This window comes from Coregonus clupeaformis, chromosome 20 (genome assembly GCF_020615455.1).
Source record: "Coregonus clupeaformis isolate EN_2021a chromosome 20, ASM2061545v1, whole genome shotgun sequence".
Classification (NCBI taxonomy): domain Eukaryota; kingdom Metazoa; phylum Chordata; class Actinopteri; order Salmoniformes; family Salmonidae; genus Coregonus; species Coregonus clupeaformis.
In genome coordinates, this window is record NC_059211.1 from 50,394,411 (window position 1) to 50,414,063 (window position 19,653).

Here is a 19,653-nt window from a genome sequence, read left to right on the forward strand (position 1 = left end):
AATCCCTTTCTCAGAGCAACAGTCCATACCACAGTACAGGAAACCCCTTTCTCAGAGCAACAGTCCATACCACAGTACAGGAAACCCCTTTCTCAGAGCAACAGTCCATACCACAGTCCAGGAAATGCCTTTACATTTTACATTTTTAGTCATTTAGCAGACGCTCTTATCCAGAGCGACTTACAGGAGCAATTAGGGTTAAGTGCCTTGCTCAAGGGCACATCGACAGATTTTTCACCTAGTCGGCTCAGGGATTAGAACCAGCGACTTTCGGTTACTGGCACAACGCTCTTACCTTTCTCAGATTAACAGTCCATACCACAGTCCAGGAAACCCCTTTCTCAGAGCAACAGTCCATACCACAGTCCAGGAAACCCCTTTCTTAGTGCAACTGTCCACACCACAGTCCAGGAACCCCTTTCTCAGAGTAACAGTCCATAGCACAGTACAGGAAACCCCTTTCTCAGAGCAACAGTCCATACCACAGTACAGGAAACCCCTTTCTCAGAGCAACAGTCCATACCACAGTCCAGGAAACCCCTTTCTTAGTGCAACTGTCCACACCACAGTCCAGGAACCCCTTTCTCAGAGTAACAGTCCATAGCACAGTACAGGAAACCCCTTTCTCAGAGCAACAGTCCATACCACAGTACAGGAAACCCCTTTCTCAGAGCAACAGTCCATACCACAGTACAGGAAACCCCTTTCTCAGAGCAACAGTCCATACCACAGTACAGGAAACCCCTTTCTCAGAGCAACAGTCCATACCACAGTACAGGAAACCCCTTTCTCAGAGCAACAGTCCATACCACAGTACAGGAAACCCCTTTCTCAGAGCAACAGTCCATACCACAGTACAGGAACCCCTTTCTCAGAGCAACTGTCCATACCACAGTACATGAACCCCCTTTGTATTCCAGCATTCTAGCCTGATTATTCTAACCTCATGTACTATGCATAAACATATGGAACTGTCTGAATCCCTTAGGTCTGTGTCATCTGAAGGATAGGGATATATGGAAATATCACAAACAAACCCAACAAAGAGTTCATTGTTCATTGACTAGTAATTAACACAGCGTATACATTCAACCATGTTCCGGTTTTTCTTTCATATTTTACAAGACCCTCAAAGGTTGCACAACACTGAACACCACATCTGTAATCATAAAACCAGAAACCACTGGCCCTTCTCTCGTTCTCACTCTCTCCATCCACCAAGCCCAAACAGTTAAATCCTTTTTTTTTCTCTCAGAGAAAGGGGGATGTGTTGGTAAGGGGAGGAGGGAGAGGAGGGGGGTGAATCTAAGTGGGTCACGTGGGATCCCCCCTTCCTCTGCCTCCACACTACAGCGGCTGCTCGTCCTCCCGCTGCAAAACAACGAAGCCCAGCCGAGAGGAGAGGAGCTGGACAGAGAGAGGGAGAGGAAGAGAAAGAGGGAGGAAGAGAAAGAGGGAGGAAGACAGCGAGAGGGAGGAGTGTTTTCTCCTCAAGACTCGTGTTCTACTGCAGCCATTCTCAGAAACCCTGAGTGGAGGGGGTTCTATTTGTACCCTCCCTCCCTCACTGTCTCTCTCCGTCAGACTGCCTAGCAACATGCAGGACTAGCCACAGCACTATCACCACAGCTCTGCTGTCTCTTACTGCTTTCTTTCAGCAGAACAGAAGACATGCACACAGGAGCAGAGAAGAGAAAGCACAAGGCAAGGTGAAGGATTCAGTTTTATTTTCGGACACATTGCAAAAGGGAAGTGGGGAGAGGAAGAGAAACAGAGAGAGAGAGAGACCGTTGGAGAGATAGGTAAAGAGAGGGGGGGGCTATAGTGCATAACTGAGACTAAGGATCAAGAAGAGAAAAAGGGAGGAGGGAGAGAGTAGAGAAAGAGCCCTAAACCTAAAGGCTTGGTGACGCAGAGGGAGAGAGGAGATGATGGAGACTGTGGAATGCGCTGTGACAGATGGACGGATGTTACGCCAACAATAATCCATCCAGCCCCGGACGAGGGAGATGTGCGTTGTGTGATTAGGCGGACAGGGTGGAAGAGGACATTACCCCAGATTCCAGAGAAGAGGAGCAGTGATGGCGTGCCGAGTGTGCCGACAGACGGCACCAGCGATCACACAGTCCATCTGCCAGCTGCAGGAGGAGGTATGTACAGTACTACATGTCTCATCAGCTCTGGCACTCAACCTCCCCCCATCAAGTCTCCTCTGTCCATCATCCGCCTGTCTCTGTCCCATCCTCCTCTCTCTCTCTCCCATACATCCATCCATCCTCTTCCCTCAGCATAGCCAGGCTTGCAGCTCTGTTGTTTCCAGACCTCTCAGACCTCTCAAAAACATTACCTGGCTGATCCAATGATTGATGCTGGCACGCCGGGCAGATCTCATTGATCCAATTCAATTAACACTGGCTCTAACCCCATGCATCATGTCCATCCCACTGACTGGGAAGTTGGCACACCAGCCCAGATGCTTAGGGAAAGCTAATTGCTGAGGTGGATATTTAAAATGCATTGGGTTTAGCTCTTCATGGGGCGGCCCCCTGGACTATGAAACTTTGATAGGATCTCATTTTTAAAGCATTTCATGAAAGAAGCACACACAACCCAACACAGCAGTTTAACTAATAAGATACACACAACCCAACCCAGCAGTTTAACTAATAAGATACACACAACCCAACACAGCAGCTTCACCTGCATAGCATTGCCCAGAATACAATCCAACTCAAATCACGTATTCTCTTTTATTCACACGATTCTTACCAAGCGTCACCCATTCTGAGGGTTTGCTGTATAACTCACAACTACTAATACAGTATCACAAAATGCCTCTGAGTTGCTACGGCTGAATATGATTTGATAAGCAGGCATCCGATATGGCGGTGAGTACATTAGATAAGGGTTTGTGTGCAGGGGGGCTCGGGTGGCCTGGCCTAGATTTGACCAGCGCCTAGGTCATGAAGTGTAGAAACACCCTGTCTATCCAGTAACATTAACCCATTTACAACCCTGTCTATCCAGTAACATTAACCCACTCACATCCCTGTCTATCCAGAGAGAGAGAGAGAGAGATATCTTCACCAGATCCTCCAGGTCCATTGAGTGGGGAAAGAGAGTTAAGGTGTACATTTACCAGCACCCCGTATAAAAAGAATACCCACTCTGAATGAAGCACTAACCTGCAATTCCCAGGACATGTAATAAAAAAAAATGTGAATAGCTAAACAGGAAACTGAGAACTCAACTGGCAGAGGACAGAATGGAAAACTACAAAGGAAGTTGAGTAAATTCAATCAGACTCAAATACACCCCACTGGGCACACACTGGTTGAATCAACGTTATTTCCACGTCATTTCAAAGAAATGATGTGGAATAGACATTAAATTGACGTCTGTGCCCAGTGGGACGTCTCCAATAGGCTTACAATATTTGAACATTGCTGTAAAGGTTGCTCAGCTCTATACAGATGATGGTAATAACAAGCCGCTATGTTATTTATAGCCATGACAACAGATTAAAATCAAAGCCTTTATATGTGAGAGCGAAGGAGTCTGAGGGTACAGCATGAGATTTCACTAATTACTTTAGACCCGTTCTGGAGCAGCAACACCCACACACACACACACACACACACACACACACACACACACACACACACACACACACACAGGAAGGAAGGAAACCAGAATGAATACCTAAACTGTTAACCTTTGAGTTGTTTCTGTTTTAACCCTGTAACCATGCAAAATTAACCCTATAACCACGCTGAATGAATCATCAAAAATAGATGTTCATCCATAATATGTCGGATTTTGAAAGGAAACTATTAGATCTTGTTGGATTTGACAGCTCCAACACAGTTCCCTCTCAGACACCACCCAAACATCAGCTATGCGGGAGTCGGCTATCGCCAGTTAACTTCTGATCTGATTTAATCTAGGCCTTAACTTGGACACATATTGGAGATTCGTGAGAATGCTTTATCAAAACAAATATGGTTCATGTACCTGCGAATAGTAGGATTTGTGTCTTAAAAACAAATCCCAGTCTAGTTGAATGATCAGCTGGGCAGATTTCAGCAGCATCTGTCTGGTATACTGTCCTATGTTTAGTCAAATAAAACATTACCATCCAGAGACCTTTGTTTTGCCAACATCTTTGTTTTGGCCTCTATAAACAAAAAGCACGCAGCACCGTATTAAATATCAGAAGGCCTTTGACAGAGTGCCAATGACAACTATGAAACAAAGAGCGATCGATACTCTGTCGAGGCTTGCAGTTATCAAATCAAATCAAAGTTTATTGGTCGGGTACACATATTTGCAAGTGTTATAGCAGGTGCAGTGAAATGCTTATGTTACTAGCTCCAACAGTGCAGTAGAATGTCTTACAAATACAATACAAATACACAAATAATCAAAACAATTATCAAGGCAAGAAATCAAGAAATAACAACCCAGAGTAGATCTATTACAGTGAGCATGTGTCAGAATCCAGAATATAAATACCTGGTGTGTGTATAGACAGTATATAGTTTGGAAAGAAAATGGTATGTACAGCAGTAGGTATATTAGGATGAGCTATGAATACAGTATATAGATCAAGGATGGCCAACTCCTCGGGGGCCTGATTGCTGAAATACTTTTGCCCCAGCTCCTGCTAACATACCTGACTCCAATAATCAACTAAGCAAGGTCTTCAGTTTACAATGCAATTGATTTATTCAGATGTGTTAGCTATAGGGTTGGGGGGAAAGTGTGACACCAATCAGGCCCTTGAGGTTTGGAGTTGCCCATCCCTGATCTACATACACAGGGAGGAAACAACAGTATAGAAACAGAATATGAGGTGACTCTATATACATGGGGCATTAGTCTCAAGATGCAGGGCAGAGTACTGGACGGGTAGTCGGCTAGTGATGGCTGTTGTAATAACTCACCGTCAACATGTTACACTACAAACTTTTGATACGATGGAAGACTTGTGTACAATGTTAATCTTTGAACTCGGTTTTGACTGTCCAAGAAAATAAAAACTAAATATAGAATATTTTGACATTTAGGCTCTGGTATTTCATTCCATGTCACCATTGAATGGTGTCTAGCATCAAGCTAGGTGTGATTTGAGGCGTGTCAGTCACTAGCTGGATTATTTTCATTTTTGAGATTATTGACAGCAGTGGAATAACTGGGGCCTCAATTAGCACCACTGTAACTAATTGGCTAGCGTGGAAGTGACCATGATGGGAGGCAAGGAAATAAATGAAATGAATGAAGTGCCACGTTCAGCAGAATCACTGTAATACTACTAAAAGGGATGTCTGCCTGGTGCCTGATCCGACGGTGTGAAATTGTCACCTGATTTAGACAACAGTGTAGCCATACCACATACCACATACAACATGTCAACATCACCTCTCCTAGGGATAGAGTGTGTGTGTGTGTGTGTGTGTGTGTGTCCCAGTATGTGTGTGCTCTCTGCATTAGACTCCTGATAATTAGATCCATGTATAGGCGACAACAGAAACCTTTGGAGCATTGGATTTGCTCTGATGTAAAGTCTGTTAACCTTTAAAGCAAAGCCAGCCTTGGCCCCCCACTCATTCTGCTGTAATTGCCTGCGCAGGGTATGCACATTCTGCTGAAAAGGTTAGCGTGCTCCCATCCCACCTAGTTGTCGTGATGAATGGGCAAACATTCCAAGAAAATGAAAATTGGGATGAGTGTGGTTGGCATTTTGGTCACGACTTCCGCCGAGGCTGCCCCCCCTCCTGGTTCGGGCAGGCTTCGGTGTTCGTCGTCACCGGAGTACTAGCTACTGCCGATCCCATTCTCATCACTCCACTTGTCATGTCTTGTCAATCACACACACCTGGTGCTCATTCCCCTAATTAGTATGTGTATAAGTGTTCCCTCTGTTCCCCTTGTCTTTGTGAGTGATTGTTTGTTGTGAGAGCGTGTAGCTCGGTTGAGCTACATTTCACTGTGTTATTGCGAAGGTGAATGTTTTCCCTTGTATAGTTTCGTTTTTTGACGCTTGGGGCGTTTGATTTATGTAAACTAAAGACTCCTGAGTGGCGCAGTGGTCTAAGGCAGTGCTAACTGTGCCACTAGAGATCCTGGTTCGAATCCAGGCTCTGTCGCAGCCGGCCGCGACCGGGAGACTCGTGGGCGGCACACAATTGGCCCAGCGTTGTCCAGGGTAGGGGAGGGTAATGGCCGGCAGGGATGTAGCTCAGTTGATAGAGCATGGTGTTTGCAACGCCAGGGTTGTGGGTTCGATTCCCACGGGGGGGCCAGTATCAAAATTAAATAAAAATGTATTCACTAACTGTAAGTCGCTCTGGATAAGAGCGTCTGCTAAATGACTAAAATGTAAACGAATTCAACTCTGGACTTCGGTATTTTACCTCCTGCGCCTGACACTTCATTCACACCTCGTCACAGAAACACTCACCTGATCTGATATGGAGTCAGCAGGAGAAGACCGCATGCCTGGAGTTGTGTCAAGGGTCCAGAAGCATTCCTTGATATTGGCCAGGTTGGGGGAAGCGATGGATCGGGTTCTTCAGGTGGTAGAATGCCTGGAGAGGAGAAGATCCGATCTATCGAGACCAGCTGGTCAACCGGATCCAGCCACCTACACCCCAGCCCCTGGCCACCGGCATTTGATGGGATAGCAGCTCGATGTAAAGGATTCCTACTCCAACTGGAGTTGTATTTCTCCAGCATCAGGCCGGTGCCCCGGGAGCGGGAGAAGGTATCCGTCCTCGTTTCCTGCCCTGGAGTGGGCCAACGCGGTGTGGAACGAGGGAGGTTCCGCGTTGGAGAACTACGGGGAGTTTGCTCGCCTCTTTCGGGCCGTTTTTGATCATCCGCCTGAGGGTCGAGAGGCGGGCGAACGACTGGTTCATCTGAGGCAGGGGACGAGGACCACTCAGGACTACGCGGTGGAGTTCCAGACGCTGGCAGCGGGGTCTGGGTGGAACGAGCGGGCCCTGATCAACCATTTCCGGTGCCACCTAAGGGAGGACGTCCGACAGGAGCTAGACTGCCGGGATGCCATGCTATCGTTCTCCCAACTGGTAGACATGGCCATCTGGCTGGACAATCTGCTAGCAGCCAGAGGACGTCCTGGTAGGGGTCTGCCCGTTCCCACTCCGGACGACTCTGACCCCGAGCAGATGGAGCTGGGGGACGACGCCGGTAGAGAGAGCACAGGAGGACAGTGACAGTGCCACTCTGGTGGCACGAAGGGACAATCCACCTCACGTCGCAGTCAACGTTCTTTTGGGTCTGGAGACGGTAGGCAGGGTACTCACGCATCACCCCAGGTAACGAACACCCAAACGTGTTCAGAGCCCTTTGCGGTGCACTGTACTTTATCTATCTCCTTTCCCGATCACTTGGTAGGTTCCCAGTGTAAGGCGCTAGTCGATTCAGGCGCAGCTGGGAATTTTATGGACAGGGCATTTGCACACCGTCAAGGCATTTCATTGGTCCCCCTAACCATTCCACTCCCCATCAGAGCACTTGATAGTCGACCATTAGGGTCCGGGTTGGTTAAGGAAGTTACGGTACCAGTCACCATGATTACGCAGGAGATGCACGTTGAGCAGATCACCTTTATGATTATTGAGTCTCCTGCTTACCCTGTAGTCTTGGGTATCCCGTGGTTAGCCCTTCAAAACCCCAATTTCTCATGGCCGCAGAGGGTTCTTACGGGGTGGTCGCGTGAGTGTCCAGGTAGGTGTCTAGGTGTTTCCGTTGGTGCGACCACGGTGGAAAGTCCAGACGGTACCCCCATCGTGCGCATTCCCCCCGAATACCATGATCTGGCGCTCACGTTTTCCAAGACGCAAGTGACTAAATTACCACCTCATCAGGAGGTGGATTGCGCGATAAACCTTCGGGTAGACGCTGTACCTCCCAGGAGTCATGTGTATCCCCTGTCGCAGGCTGAAACGGAGGCTATGGAAATATACGTCACGAGTCCCTGCGCCAGGGGTATATACGTCCCTCCACTTCACCTGCCTCCTCGAGTTTCTTCTTTGTGAAGAAGAAAGATGGCGGTTTAAGCCCGTGCATTGATTATCGACCACTGAATAATGTGACGGTCCGATTTAGTTATCCTCTTCCCCTCATTCCTTCAGTGATTGAGTCAATGCATGGGGCCCGTTTTTTCACCAAATTGGACCTCAGGAGTGCCTACAACCTGGTCCGAATTTGGGAAGGGGATGAGTGGAAAACAGCATTCAGCACAACCTCGGGGCATTATCAATACCTGGTGATGCCCTACGGTTTGATGAATGCTCCATCCGTTTTCTAGTCCATTGTGAACAAGGTGTTTCGGGACATGCCAAGGCAGAGAAGTGTGAGTTTTTTCAGCAGTCAATGTCCTTCCTCGGATATTGCATTACCACCACAGGTGTGGAGATGGAGGGAGACCGCATTGCAGCCGTGCGTAATTTGCCGACTCCAACCACGGTAAAGGAGGTGCAGCACTTCCTTGGCTTTGCCAACTACTATCGAAGGTTTATTTGAGGCTTTGGCAAGGTTGCAGCTCCCATTACCTCCTTGTTGAAGGGTGGGCCATCCCGGCTCCGCTGGTCTGCTGAGGCTGATTTGGCCTTCAGTAGATTGCGGGGTCTGTTCACCTCAGCCCCGGTACTGGCTCACCCCGATCCATCACTACCGTTCGTAGTGGAGGTGGATGCATCCGAGGTAGGGATAGGAGCTGTCTTATCCCAACGCTCGGGCACGCCACCCAAGCTCCGCCCCTGTGCCTTCTTTTCTAAGAAGCTCAGCTCGGCGGAGCAGAACTACGGCATTGGTGATCGGGAGCTGCTGGCTGTTGTCCGAGCTTTGACGGTGTGGAGACATTGGCTCGAAGGGGCGAAACACCCTTTCCTCGTATGGACAGACCACCATAACCTGGAGTACATTCGGGCAGCGAGGAGGCTGAATCCTCACCAGGCCAGGTGGGCCCTCTTCTTCACCCGGTTTGATTTCACACTCTCATACATTCTGGGTATGAAGAACGTGAAGGAATGACACAGAGGAGAGGCCCAGAGACAACACCCCCATACTCCTGGCCTCATGCATTGTGGCGCCGGTAGTATGGGCGATGGACGCAGATTTAGCGCAGGCATTGCGCACAGATCCATCTCCACAGCAGTGTCCAGCTGGGCAGCAGTACGTGCCTGCGCTTATCCGTGATCGTTTGATCTACTGGGCACACACGTCACCCTCCTCTGGTCATCCAGGTATCGGTCGTACAATGCGCTGCCTGACCGAGAACTACTGGTGGCCTACCTTGGCTAAGGATGTGAGGGTGTATGTTTCCTCATGCTCAGTGTGCGCCCAGAGTATGGCACCTAGGCACCTTCCAGCGGGTAAGCTACAACCTATACCAGTTCCACAACGACCATGGTCTCACCTGAGTATTGATTTTCTCACTGATCTTCCCCCCTTCCAAGGTAACACCACTATCCTGGTCGTTGTGGACCGCTTTTCAAAGTCCTGCCGCCTCCTTCCTCTGTCCGGTCTCCCCACGGCCCTACAAACTGCGAAGGCTCTTTTTACTCACGTATTCCGGCACTACGGGGTACCAGAGGATATAGTGTCCGACGGAGGTCCCCAGTTCACGTCTAGAGTCTGGAAGGCGTTCATGGAACGTCTGGGGGTCTCGGTCAGCCTGACCTCTGGTTTTCACCCCGAGAGCAATGGGCAAGTGGAAAGGGTGAATCAAGATGTGGGTAGGTTCCTGCGGACCTATTGTCAGGACCGGCCGGGGGAGTGGTCGGTTTTCCTGCCGTGGGCAGAATATGCTCAGAACTCTCTCCGCCACTCCTCCACTAACCTAACACCCTTCCAATGTGTTTTGGGTTACCAACCGGTCCTGGCACCGTGGCACCAGAGCCAGACCTGGGCTCCCGCGCTGGATGACTGGTTTCGGTGCGCGGAGGAGACTTGGGACGCTGCCCACGTTCGCCTCCAGCGCGCCGTGCGTCGTCAGAAGGCCAACGCTGACCGCCACCGCAGGGAGGCCCCGGTGTTCGTACCGGGGAACGGGTCTGGCTATCGACCCGGAATCCGCCCCTCCGCCTGCCCTGCCGGAAGCTGAGCCCGCGGTTTGTGGGGCCGTTTAATGTCCTGAGGAGAATAAACGAGGTGACATACAGGTTGTTACTCCCCCCTGATTACCGTATTAACCCCTCGTTTCATGTGTCTCTCCTCAGGCCGGTGGTAGCTGGTCCGCTCCAGGAGTCTGAGGTACGGGAGGTTCCTCCACCTCCTCTGGACATTGAGGGGGCCCCGGCGTACTTGGTCCGTTCCATCCTAGATTCGAGGTGTCGGGTGGAGGGCCTTCAGTATCTCGTGGAGTGGGAGGGGTACGGTCCGGAGGAACGGTGCTGGGTCCCAAGGCGGGACATCCTCGATTCCTCCCTGTTGAGGGATTTCCACCGTTGCCATCCGACTCGCCCTGCTCCGCGTCCTCCTGGCCGTCCCCGAGGCCGGGGTCGACGCACTGCTGGAGCCGCACGTCGGTATTTTACCTCCTGCGCCTGACTCCTTCATTAACACCTCGTCAAATTTTCTCTCTCTCTCTTTCTCGCTGTCTCTCTCTCACAGTTTTTGCGATGTGGCAGAACACAAAGACCGCTAATAAACAAACCAAAAGGAAGTCAGAAAGAAACTGAGCTGTTTGTGTCACAATTAAATGGAGAGAAAGGAGCCTCAGCCTGCCAATATCTGTCAGCACGTGTGTGTGTGTGTGTGTGTGTGTGTGTACGTGTGTACAGAGAGAGAGAGGCAGGCAGGGTGGCCTCTCTCCAGGCAGGCAGAGAGGCAGGCAGGCGAGGTATTGACAAGCTGGAGGTGGAAGGTGAATGGCGGGTGAAGGCTGTTATTGCCGGCGGCTGGCTGGGGCTCCTGCAGCACTACTTGCTGGACCCAGAAGATTCATTTTGACAGATGAGTCTCCTCCCCGGCTGGCGAGGCGCGGAGCGGCGGGGGGCTGATGGCACACGCTCACCAGAGCAGCTCAGAGTAGTGTTAGCCAGCGTCATGTTGTGCAAACCTGCAATTTATACTTCCACCCCTGGCATTAGACCCGGCTGATGATATGCAAAAGGCCCCCCTACCTTCCTACCATCCCATTCAACCTCCATCATCACCAGTCCACAAGCCCTAAGGAGTTTACATACCAGACATATGGATCATTTTACTGCCTTGTTATAGGTAGTGTTTACCTGCTTTTTTTAGGCTACTGGAACAATGGCTACTTGTTAGCCCCACTACCACCTAACTATGCTTTCACCATCCCTCCTCACCAGTCTAGCTATCTGGAGTTATGCTTTATTTTACAGTCCAGCTGTTGTTTAGCTGGTCATTATTGAGAAATAATGTACCGTAATAACAACGTAGTTGGTTCTTCAAAGAATTCATCATAATAGGGAACTAATTGATGGCGAATGGAACATGGCACTGGTTGTTCAAATGACTCACAAAGAATGAAAACAGCTGGTCATTATTAAGTAACTACTGTTTTACTGCCATTTTTACTATGGGCATGAGACTGTAAAGCAAAACACAACTGATATCAAATTATCAGAAGGTGGCTGCCGGTACACAGCCACATCCTACGCACATGGACATGCACCCAGACGTAAACAGTAATAATAATAATTAGTCATTTAGCAGAAGCTCTTATCCAGAGTGACTTACAGGAGCAATTAGGATTAAGCGCCTTGCTCAAGGGCACATCAACAGATTTTTCACCTAGTCGGCTCGGGGATTAGAACCAGCGACCTTTCGGTTACTGGCACAACACTCTTAACCACTAAGCTACCTGCTGCCCCAGTAACATGTATACAGCTCCCTATCACACATCTGCAGTACATTTTAGTCATTTAGCAGACGCTCTTATCCAGAGCGACTTACAGTTAGTGAGCGCATACATTATTTATTTATTTTTCATACTGGAATTGAACACACAACCCTGGTGTTGCAAACACAACGCTCTACCAACTGAGCTACATCCCTGCCGGCCATTCCCTCCCCTACCCTGGACGACTTGTGCGCCGCCCCATGGGTCTCCGGGTCGCGGCCTGCTACGACAGAGCCTGGATTCGAACCAGGATCTCTAGTGGCACAGCTAGCACTGCGGTGCCTTAGACCACTGCGCCACTCGGGAGTACCATAAATAGTTACACACACACACACACACACACTCACACGTACGCAAACACACACATAAACAAACACATTCATATCCGTCTGTCTGCCTTCCCCACCAGCATCTACACCCTATCGCCCATCCAGACCCGGTGTTAATTTTGGCAGCTATTTTAGATTTAGTTTTAGTCTTAAAATACCTTTTAGTCTTAGTCACATTTTAGTCATTTAATCCTTTGTTCGTTTTAGTTGGATACGCTGGATAATTTTTGTCTAGTTTTAGTCACAGATATTTTAGTCACATAATAGTGCATTTTGTTATATAATTTTTTTTATGTTTAGACTACCTCTATCTTCCATCATGTGCACATTCAGATAGCCTTGTCCAGCTATGCCTACTATCCCCTCCTATACCTTAACTGGCAGCATTGACATTGTGGCAGATTGTAACCAATGCCAGACATAATTAACCACATAGGCTATAAAGCCTTGGCTACAGGTTAAACAATTTACAGCTCTGATTTTCTCCCCATCATAACCTTCAAGGGGGTAAATAACAGTGGTTTCCTTGAAAAGGAGAGAGTTTGAGCTTTACAAAATAGTATTACTGTACTCCTAATATTCAACAAATAGTATTTGTTTTTCCCATAGGAAAAAAGCAACTGCAACTCGCATTTGTGGACTGCGGCGCAAGAGCTGCAACACAGATGAATGAATAACAGTGCACATGGGAAAATAGAGCTTCTGATGATAACCAAATAAAAAATATCCTCCATGAAAGTAAGAGACAGTAAACATTGTTTCTAGTTGAGGTTAATTAACAGTCAGGAAAAATAGGTCATTGACAAATATTTTTCGTCATAGTTATTGTTGACGAAATTAACACTGTCCAGACGTAAGAACTCACACTATTCACTCTGTCTTAACTCGCCATCCATTAACAATCTACCCAAGGCAGAATGGTTAGTATGCAGACATATAGGGTAGCACTTCCACAAGCCAGTGGAAATGAGTGTCAGGTTTTGTTGCTGTCAGGAATCTGCAGAAATAAAGGACAACTGAAGCAGCTACCATGGTGAATGCCATAGCATTATACTGTACATTACTCATGCAGTGCAGCAGAGGTGTTTTATATTTGAATAGACAACTCATTCTGAATGACTTTGATCATCCATCACTAAGAATAGAAGAAAAATGCAAAGATACAACACAACATCAAAGCTGAATGATTTTAAATAAGCTTTGCTCCTCCTCATGGGAATATAGTCAGATCTCAACAACTTAAACAATTTACATGTGGCTCAATGCCCCACAAGGCTACAGTAGTAGGCATAGTTCTGAACATTTGCCAAGCCTGTTTCTCTGTTCTTTCTTCCCAGATAAGAGAGGTGATCCACTGAGGAGGCAACTCCAATCTCTGATCTGAAGGAGCCCAGACCTGGAGCATGATCCTGGGTGTGTCTGCAGAGTCAGTGAAGAGCCTGCGACCTGCCTCCATGGCCACAGAGTCAGCACCGTCCTAGCTCTGCCACGGGACCCAAGCATCCCCCTGCTGGCTCCGCGAGGAGCCTCAAGTATCCCCTTGCTAGCTCTGCCAGGAGGCCTTGTACAGTACATCCACTACTAGCTCTGCCAGGAGGTTCACTCCCACTCGTCTGCCAGCTCAGATAACCCTCTGGCTGTTGGCAAACACATGTTTGACGTGATCGAATGTGACCACAACCGTGCCATCCAGAGCAGCACCAGCAGCAGCCCCCTGTTCCTCCTGCCTGCCGATTCACCATGCAGTGGAGACGTTGGCACTACTGCCCCATCAAGATGACCTGGACCGTGAAGCGCTCGCTCTTCCGGACCCACGTGGCGGGCCTCCTGTCCCTGGCCCTCCTCTTCACCCTCTTCCTTTTCTTCAGCCACCAGGACTGGCTGCCGGGCCGGACCTGGCCCCGGGACAACCCCCTGGCCTACACCGTCAGGGGGTTCCGCACGGCCAAGGCCGAAGCAAACCAGAGCCTGAGCCTCCGGAGCCTGTGGAGGGAGACGGGCTACGTGCCTCCCAAGCCCCATCTCAACATCAGCTCCCAGCAGGGTGAGGGTGGCGGTGGTGGGGGAGCCATAATGGGCGTGACAGGACTGGAGAACTCAATGAGTGCCAACAACAGTTTACAGCAGGAAATGGGCGTAGGAGGGAGGCTCAATGCCCAGCCCTATCGCTACATCCTCAACCAGCCCTTCAAGTGCAGAGACAGAACCCCGTTCCTGGTGCTGCTTATCGCTGCAGAGCCAGGCCAGGCAGATGCCAGGAATGCTATCCGTCAGACGTGGGGCAACGAGAGCGTGGCCATGGGCCTGAGCTTCGTCCGACTATTCCTGCTGGGTTTGGGGCGGAACTCAGACACATACACCCAGACCGCCATCGAGGAGGAGAGCCGGGTCCACAATGACATCATCCAGCAGGACTACCAAGACACATACTACAACCTCACCATCAAAACCCTGATGGGCATGAACTGGGTGGCCAGCCACTGCCCCCAAGCGCGCTACGTCATGAAGACGGACAGTGACATGTTTGTCAACACGGAGTATCTCATCCAGAAGCTGCTGAAACCAGAGCTCCCGCCCAGACAGAGCTACTTCACTGGCTATCTGATGAGGGGCTACGCGCCCAATCGCAACAAGGACAGCAAGTGGTACATGCCTCCTGAGCTGTACCCTAGCGAGAGGTACCCCATTTTCTGCTCGGGGACGGGGTACGTGTTCTCCGGGGACATGGCGGAGAGGATCTACCAGGCATCTCTGAGCATACGGAGGCTGCACCTGGAGGACGTTTACGTTGGCATCTGCCTGGCCAAGCTCCGCATTGACCCCACACCACCGCCCAACGAGTTCCTCTTCAACCACTGGAGGGTGTCTTACTCCAGCTGTAAGTACAGCCACCTCATCACCTCCCACCAGTTCCAGCCCAACGAACTGGTCAAATACTGGAACCACCTGCAGAGCAACAAGCACAATGCCTGCATCAACATGGCCAAGGAGAAGAATGGGAAGTATAGACACAGGAAGTACCACGCAGAGAGACCTCAGTGATGATGCCTCTACTTCATGTGGAAGGGGTCTGGACAGGAAGAGGACAATGAAAGGAAGTGGACTAGAGGAAGGGCTGGGTCTTGAAAGGGCATGTAAAGAGAGCTCAGCACTATACACTATCTGGGAAAGAGCACTGTGTTTTTGGTATTGCGTACGGTTGATTAAAGCTATTTTTTTTATTTGAGAGAGATGTTATGTATTGTAAACCTGTTGAAAACTATTTTTAAAAAGGGCAGTGAAGTGGTCAGTGGTTGATGGGGTTTTGTTATGCAACAGGTAGTTCACTTTAACTGTTGGGCCAATTCTATCAAAGACCTTTAAACTATTAATAATATAAAGAGTATTTACATGGGACGGGATAGAGATAAATCTATCACATTAATAATACCTACTACCACTACCTACAAAAAAATAATGAATATATTTATGATGTGGACATGTAATGCTGCCCTTTTTTCAAGGATCATAAAATACAAATTAAAAGGGTTTACCTGTCAATATGCCATATATTTGTATTTACAACCAAGGTGAAAGGACTCAGAATCATCACAACTGTCAGAAATGACTGAGATTGTATTTTCTAAAGCTTTACATTAGTAAATATGAGGAGTCTGCGCTTCAGTAAATGTGCAATGAATTAAATAACAATTAAATGTATTGAATTCTTGAGGTTTCTTTTTCTTTTTGTTGTTTGTAATGTTGGGTAACTCTAACACCTTAGTTAAGGCTGCCTCTTCCATTCACCAATATACGACAACTCTTTATTTTACCATTCCGTAGTCACCATCCATTTAACACATATAGAGTCAAAACACTCCAGGATCCGAATCCGACAGGGATATGTGAAAACATACTCACTGATGAGAGAGAAATAAATAAGTATCATACTGTATTCTCTCATTCTCTCACCCCGAGGGAAGGATGAAAAAGTCCAAGTCAATTTGGATTTTATTAGAACTGAAGACTCATAACTTTTGAAGGATTGTTTAGTGTTTACTCCAGATGGGCCATGACTGAGAGATGTTCTGTAGGGTGTAATAGTTAGGCTATGTATTAGATGTCTACACACTCCACTGCTCAGGGTCAGCAGTTAAAAGAGCACACATAAACGGTTGAACTGGTTGAAATGGTTGAACTGGTTGACGGAATAGCCCCCATATATACGAACACAATAATCAAATTAAATTAATGCATAGCGAGCTGGAGCGGTTTTATCGGCAGACTTCATTGCGCATCTGTCCGTCTGGTTTTAATCAGCCATACATTTGAGTAATTTTGTTTTTGGAGCTAAGTAAAGGTCAAAGTTCACAAAGCACTATACACGTAATAACGATACATTATATTTGAAACCCCTTTTATTACTTGATCCGTAAAGCTATGCTGATAAAATGCAATCAATCAGGCAATTTTTACTGATTGAAACAAAAAACACAAATTTTGATGATAATTTGTACTAATAGTGTTGTGGAAAATAACCACTATACTTTATTACAAATAAGGTCTTACAGAGTTTTTGTTACATCAAGAAATGACTTTATTAAAGTTTTCAACAAAGCCGATACCAGTCTGCAGAGTGGCACCCTGTTCTGTTTTCCTCACGTCACATTATATACCATCATCCCCCACTCTTCTAGCTCTAAATCCCTCCCTCTTCAGTTTCCCGTTCTTTATCACTCCACACCCACTTCCTTTGTCCCTGAGGACGGCTGAACTATTACTCCAACCAATCACTCGCTCCCCTGTCTTGCACACACACTCATGTTTAGTTTAAACATGACAAAGCCCTAAATTACACAAACCTCACCCCCTCATGCTGTAATCAATCAAGAAGATACCAAGGAGACAAAGGTCTAGCCCAAACCCTGGTGCCGCTCCCTTCACTGTGTTTGAAGAGAGAGACAAAAGCCACAAGCTAGTTCCAGTCTCTCATCAGATAAGACAGCCATGGATTTAAGTAAGAGCAAGCAATTTGACCATAGGGCAGATTTCCTCTCTACTCCCCCACACAGTGAAATTAAATGACCCAATACAATTCCTGGCCCAGTAACAAACAATTCTAACTTTATGCTCTTGATTAACCCAGTTCTACCTCATAGTCCATTAAACTCTACAGTTCATTAATAATAATTCACCACAATAGTACCAGACTTCTGATCACCTGATATACTGTTGTAAACAAAGTACACTATGGCACCAGAAAGACATCTGACAGACCATGATATAAAACATATTTCCCTGACGGATGCCTGTGATCTGCAGACTGCCTGAGCACCAATTAAAAGCAGCCGTCCTTTAAGCCGGCACAAGAGACAGGAAAGACCAACCTCGTCTGAGAAAGAATGTAATTCCAGCGCGGTGCAATTCATTAAACACTCAACTGGCCTAAAGTATTCATCAGCCTCAATTAATAAGAATGAACGTCATGGCTCAAAGCAAGAGGATATTGGGACCCAGGTCTGCTTCCATTCATCCATGGCCTAGGCAATCACACAGCCCAAATTACCAGCATCCGGTGCCTCCGAAAAACATGATGAGAGGCAGAGAGGGGGAGAGGGAGAAGAGGGGAGGGGAAGAGAAAAATGTAGCGAGAGGGATGAGAGGAGAAAAAGGGGAGAGAAGGGGGATAGAGGGAGAGGAGGGGTGGGGAGAGGAGGAGAGAAGGAGGGAGAGAGGAGGAGAGGGGGAGGGAGAGAGGAGGAGAGGAGGAGAGGAGGAGGGAGAGAGGAGTAGAGGAGTTGGGGAGAGAGGAGGAGGGGGAGCGGGAGAGGAGGAGGAAGAGAGGAGGAGAGGAGGGAGGGGGAGAGGAGGAGAGGAGGAGGGAGAGAGGAGGGGAGGAGGAGGGAGAGCGGGAGAGGAGGAGGAAGAGAGGAGGAGAGGAGGGAGGGGGAGAGGAGGAGGGAGAGAGGAGGAGAGGAGGAGGGAGAGAGGGAGAGGAGGAGGAAGAGAGGAGGAGATGATGGAGGGGGGGAGAGGAGGAGGGAGAGAGGGAGAGGAGGAGGAAGAGAGTAGGAGATGATGGAGGGAGAGAGGAGGAGAGGAGGGATGGGGAGAGGAGGAGGGAGAGAGGAGGAGAGGAGGAGGGAGAGAGGGAGAGGAGGAGAAAGAGAGAAGGAGAGGATGGAGGGGGAAAGGGGGGAGAGGAGGAGGGAGAGAGGGAGGGGGAGGAGAGGAGGAGGGAGAGAGGGATGGGGAGGGAGAGAGGAGGAGAGGAGGGAGAGGGAGGGAGGGGAGGAGGAGAGGAGGAGGAGAGGAGGAGGGAGAGAGGGAGAGGAGGAGGAAGAGATGAGGAGAGGAGGGATGGGGAGAGGAGGAGAGGAGGGAGGGGGAGAGGAGGAGGGAGAGAAGAGGAGAGGAGGAGGGAGAGAGGGAGAGGAGGAGGAAGAGAGGAGGAGATGATGGAGGGGGAGAGGAGGAGGGAGAGAGGGAGAGGAGGAGGAAGAGAGGAGGAGATGATGGAGGGAGAGAGGAGGAGAGGAGGGATGGGGAGAGGAGCAGGGAGAGAGGAGGAGAGGAGGAGGGAGAGAGGGAGAGGAGGAGAAAGAGAGGAGGAGAGGATGGAGGGGGAAAGGGGGAGAGGAGGAGGGAGAGAGGGAGGGGGGAGGAGAGGAGGAGGGAGAGAGGGATGGGGGAGGGAGAGAGGAGGAGAGGAGGGAGAGGGAGGGAGGGGAGGAGGAGAGGAGGAGGAGAGGAGGAGGGAGAGAGGGAGAGGAGGAGGAAGAGAGGAGGAGAGGAGGGATGGGGAGAGGGAGAGGAGGAGGGAGAGAGAAGCAGAGAAGGAAGAAGAGAGGAGTTGAGGAGGGAGGGGGAGAGGGGAAGAGGAAGAGGGAGGGGGAGGGAGAGGAGGAGGGAGAGAGGAGGAGGGAGAGAGGACAGAAGGGGTTGGGGGAGAGGAGGAGGGAGAGAGGGCAAAAGGGGTTGGGGGAGAGAAGGAGGGGGAGAGGGGGAGAGGAGGAGGGAGAGAGGGGGAAAGAGAAAAATAGAAGGAAGGATCTAGTGATGAATGAACAGGAAAAGGGCAGTGACTGATCAGTATTGAAAACCTGTGCTGCTGTAAACGTGGTAAAAGTGAACCGGGGAAACGGTTTGAGATGTCAGCCATGATGAAGTGGGGGCTAGGCCTCAGCCTGTACTCTACCAGTGCAGCTCAGCACTACCACAGAAACCAGAGAAGTAAAATACACTTGAGGAGGAGACAGATATCCTGACCTTAACCTGGCTGAGCTGTAGTAGACCTCCTGAGTAATGCCTCTCCCTGATAGGCCTAAATGTACTAAGATGAATTCTAACTGAAGCCTGGGCATGGTATGTTCTCTATTGATGAAAATCCAGTAAATGGCATTCATTACAAGAACATGTTTGAAATGAGAAGGTTGGAATTCCGCT

General features: G+C 49.0%; 1 protein-coding gene across 1 annotated transcript; it reads left to right on the forward strand.

Annotated features, from left to right (window-relative positions):
* Window positions 1-1,377: 1,377 nt before the first annotated feature.
* On the forward strand, window positions 1,378-15,937 carry LOC121534075 (beta-1,3-galactosyltransferase 2). The gene is made up of 2 exons (XM_041840526.2): window positions 1,378-2,150; window positions 13,566-15,937. Exon 2 carries the CDS (start codon window positions 13,969-13,971, stop codon window positions 15,268-15,270), a length of 1,302 nt encoding a protein of 433 aa, XP_041696460.1. The 5' UTR covers window positions 1,378-2,150; window positions 13,566-13,968; the 3' UTR covers window positions 15,271-15,937.
* Window positions 15,938-19,653: the final 3,716 nt, after the last annotated feature.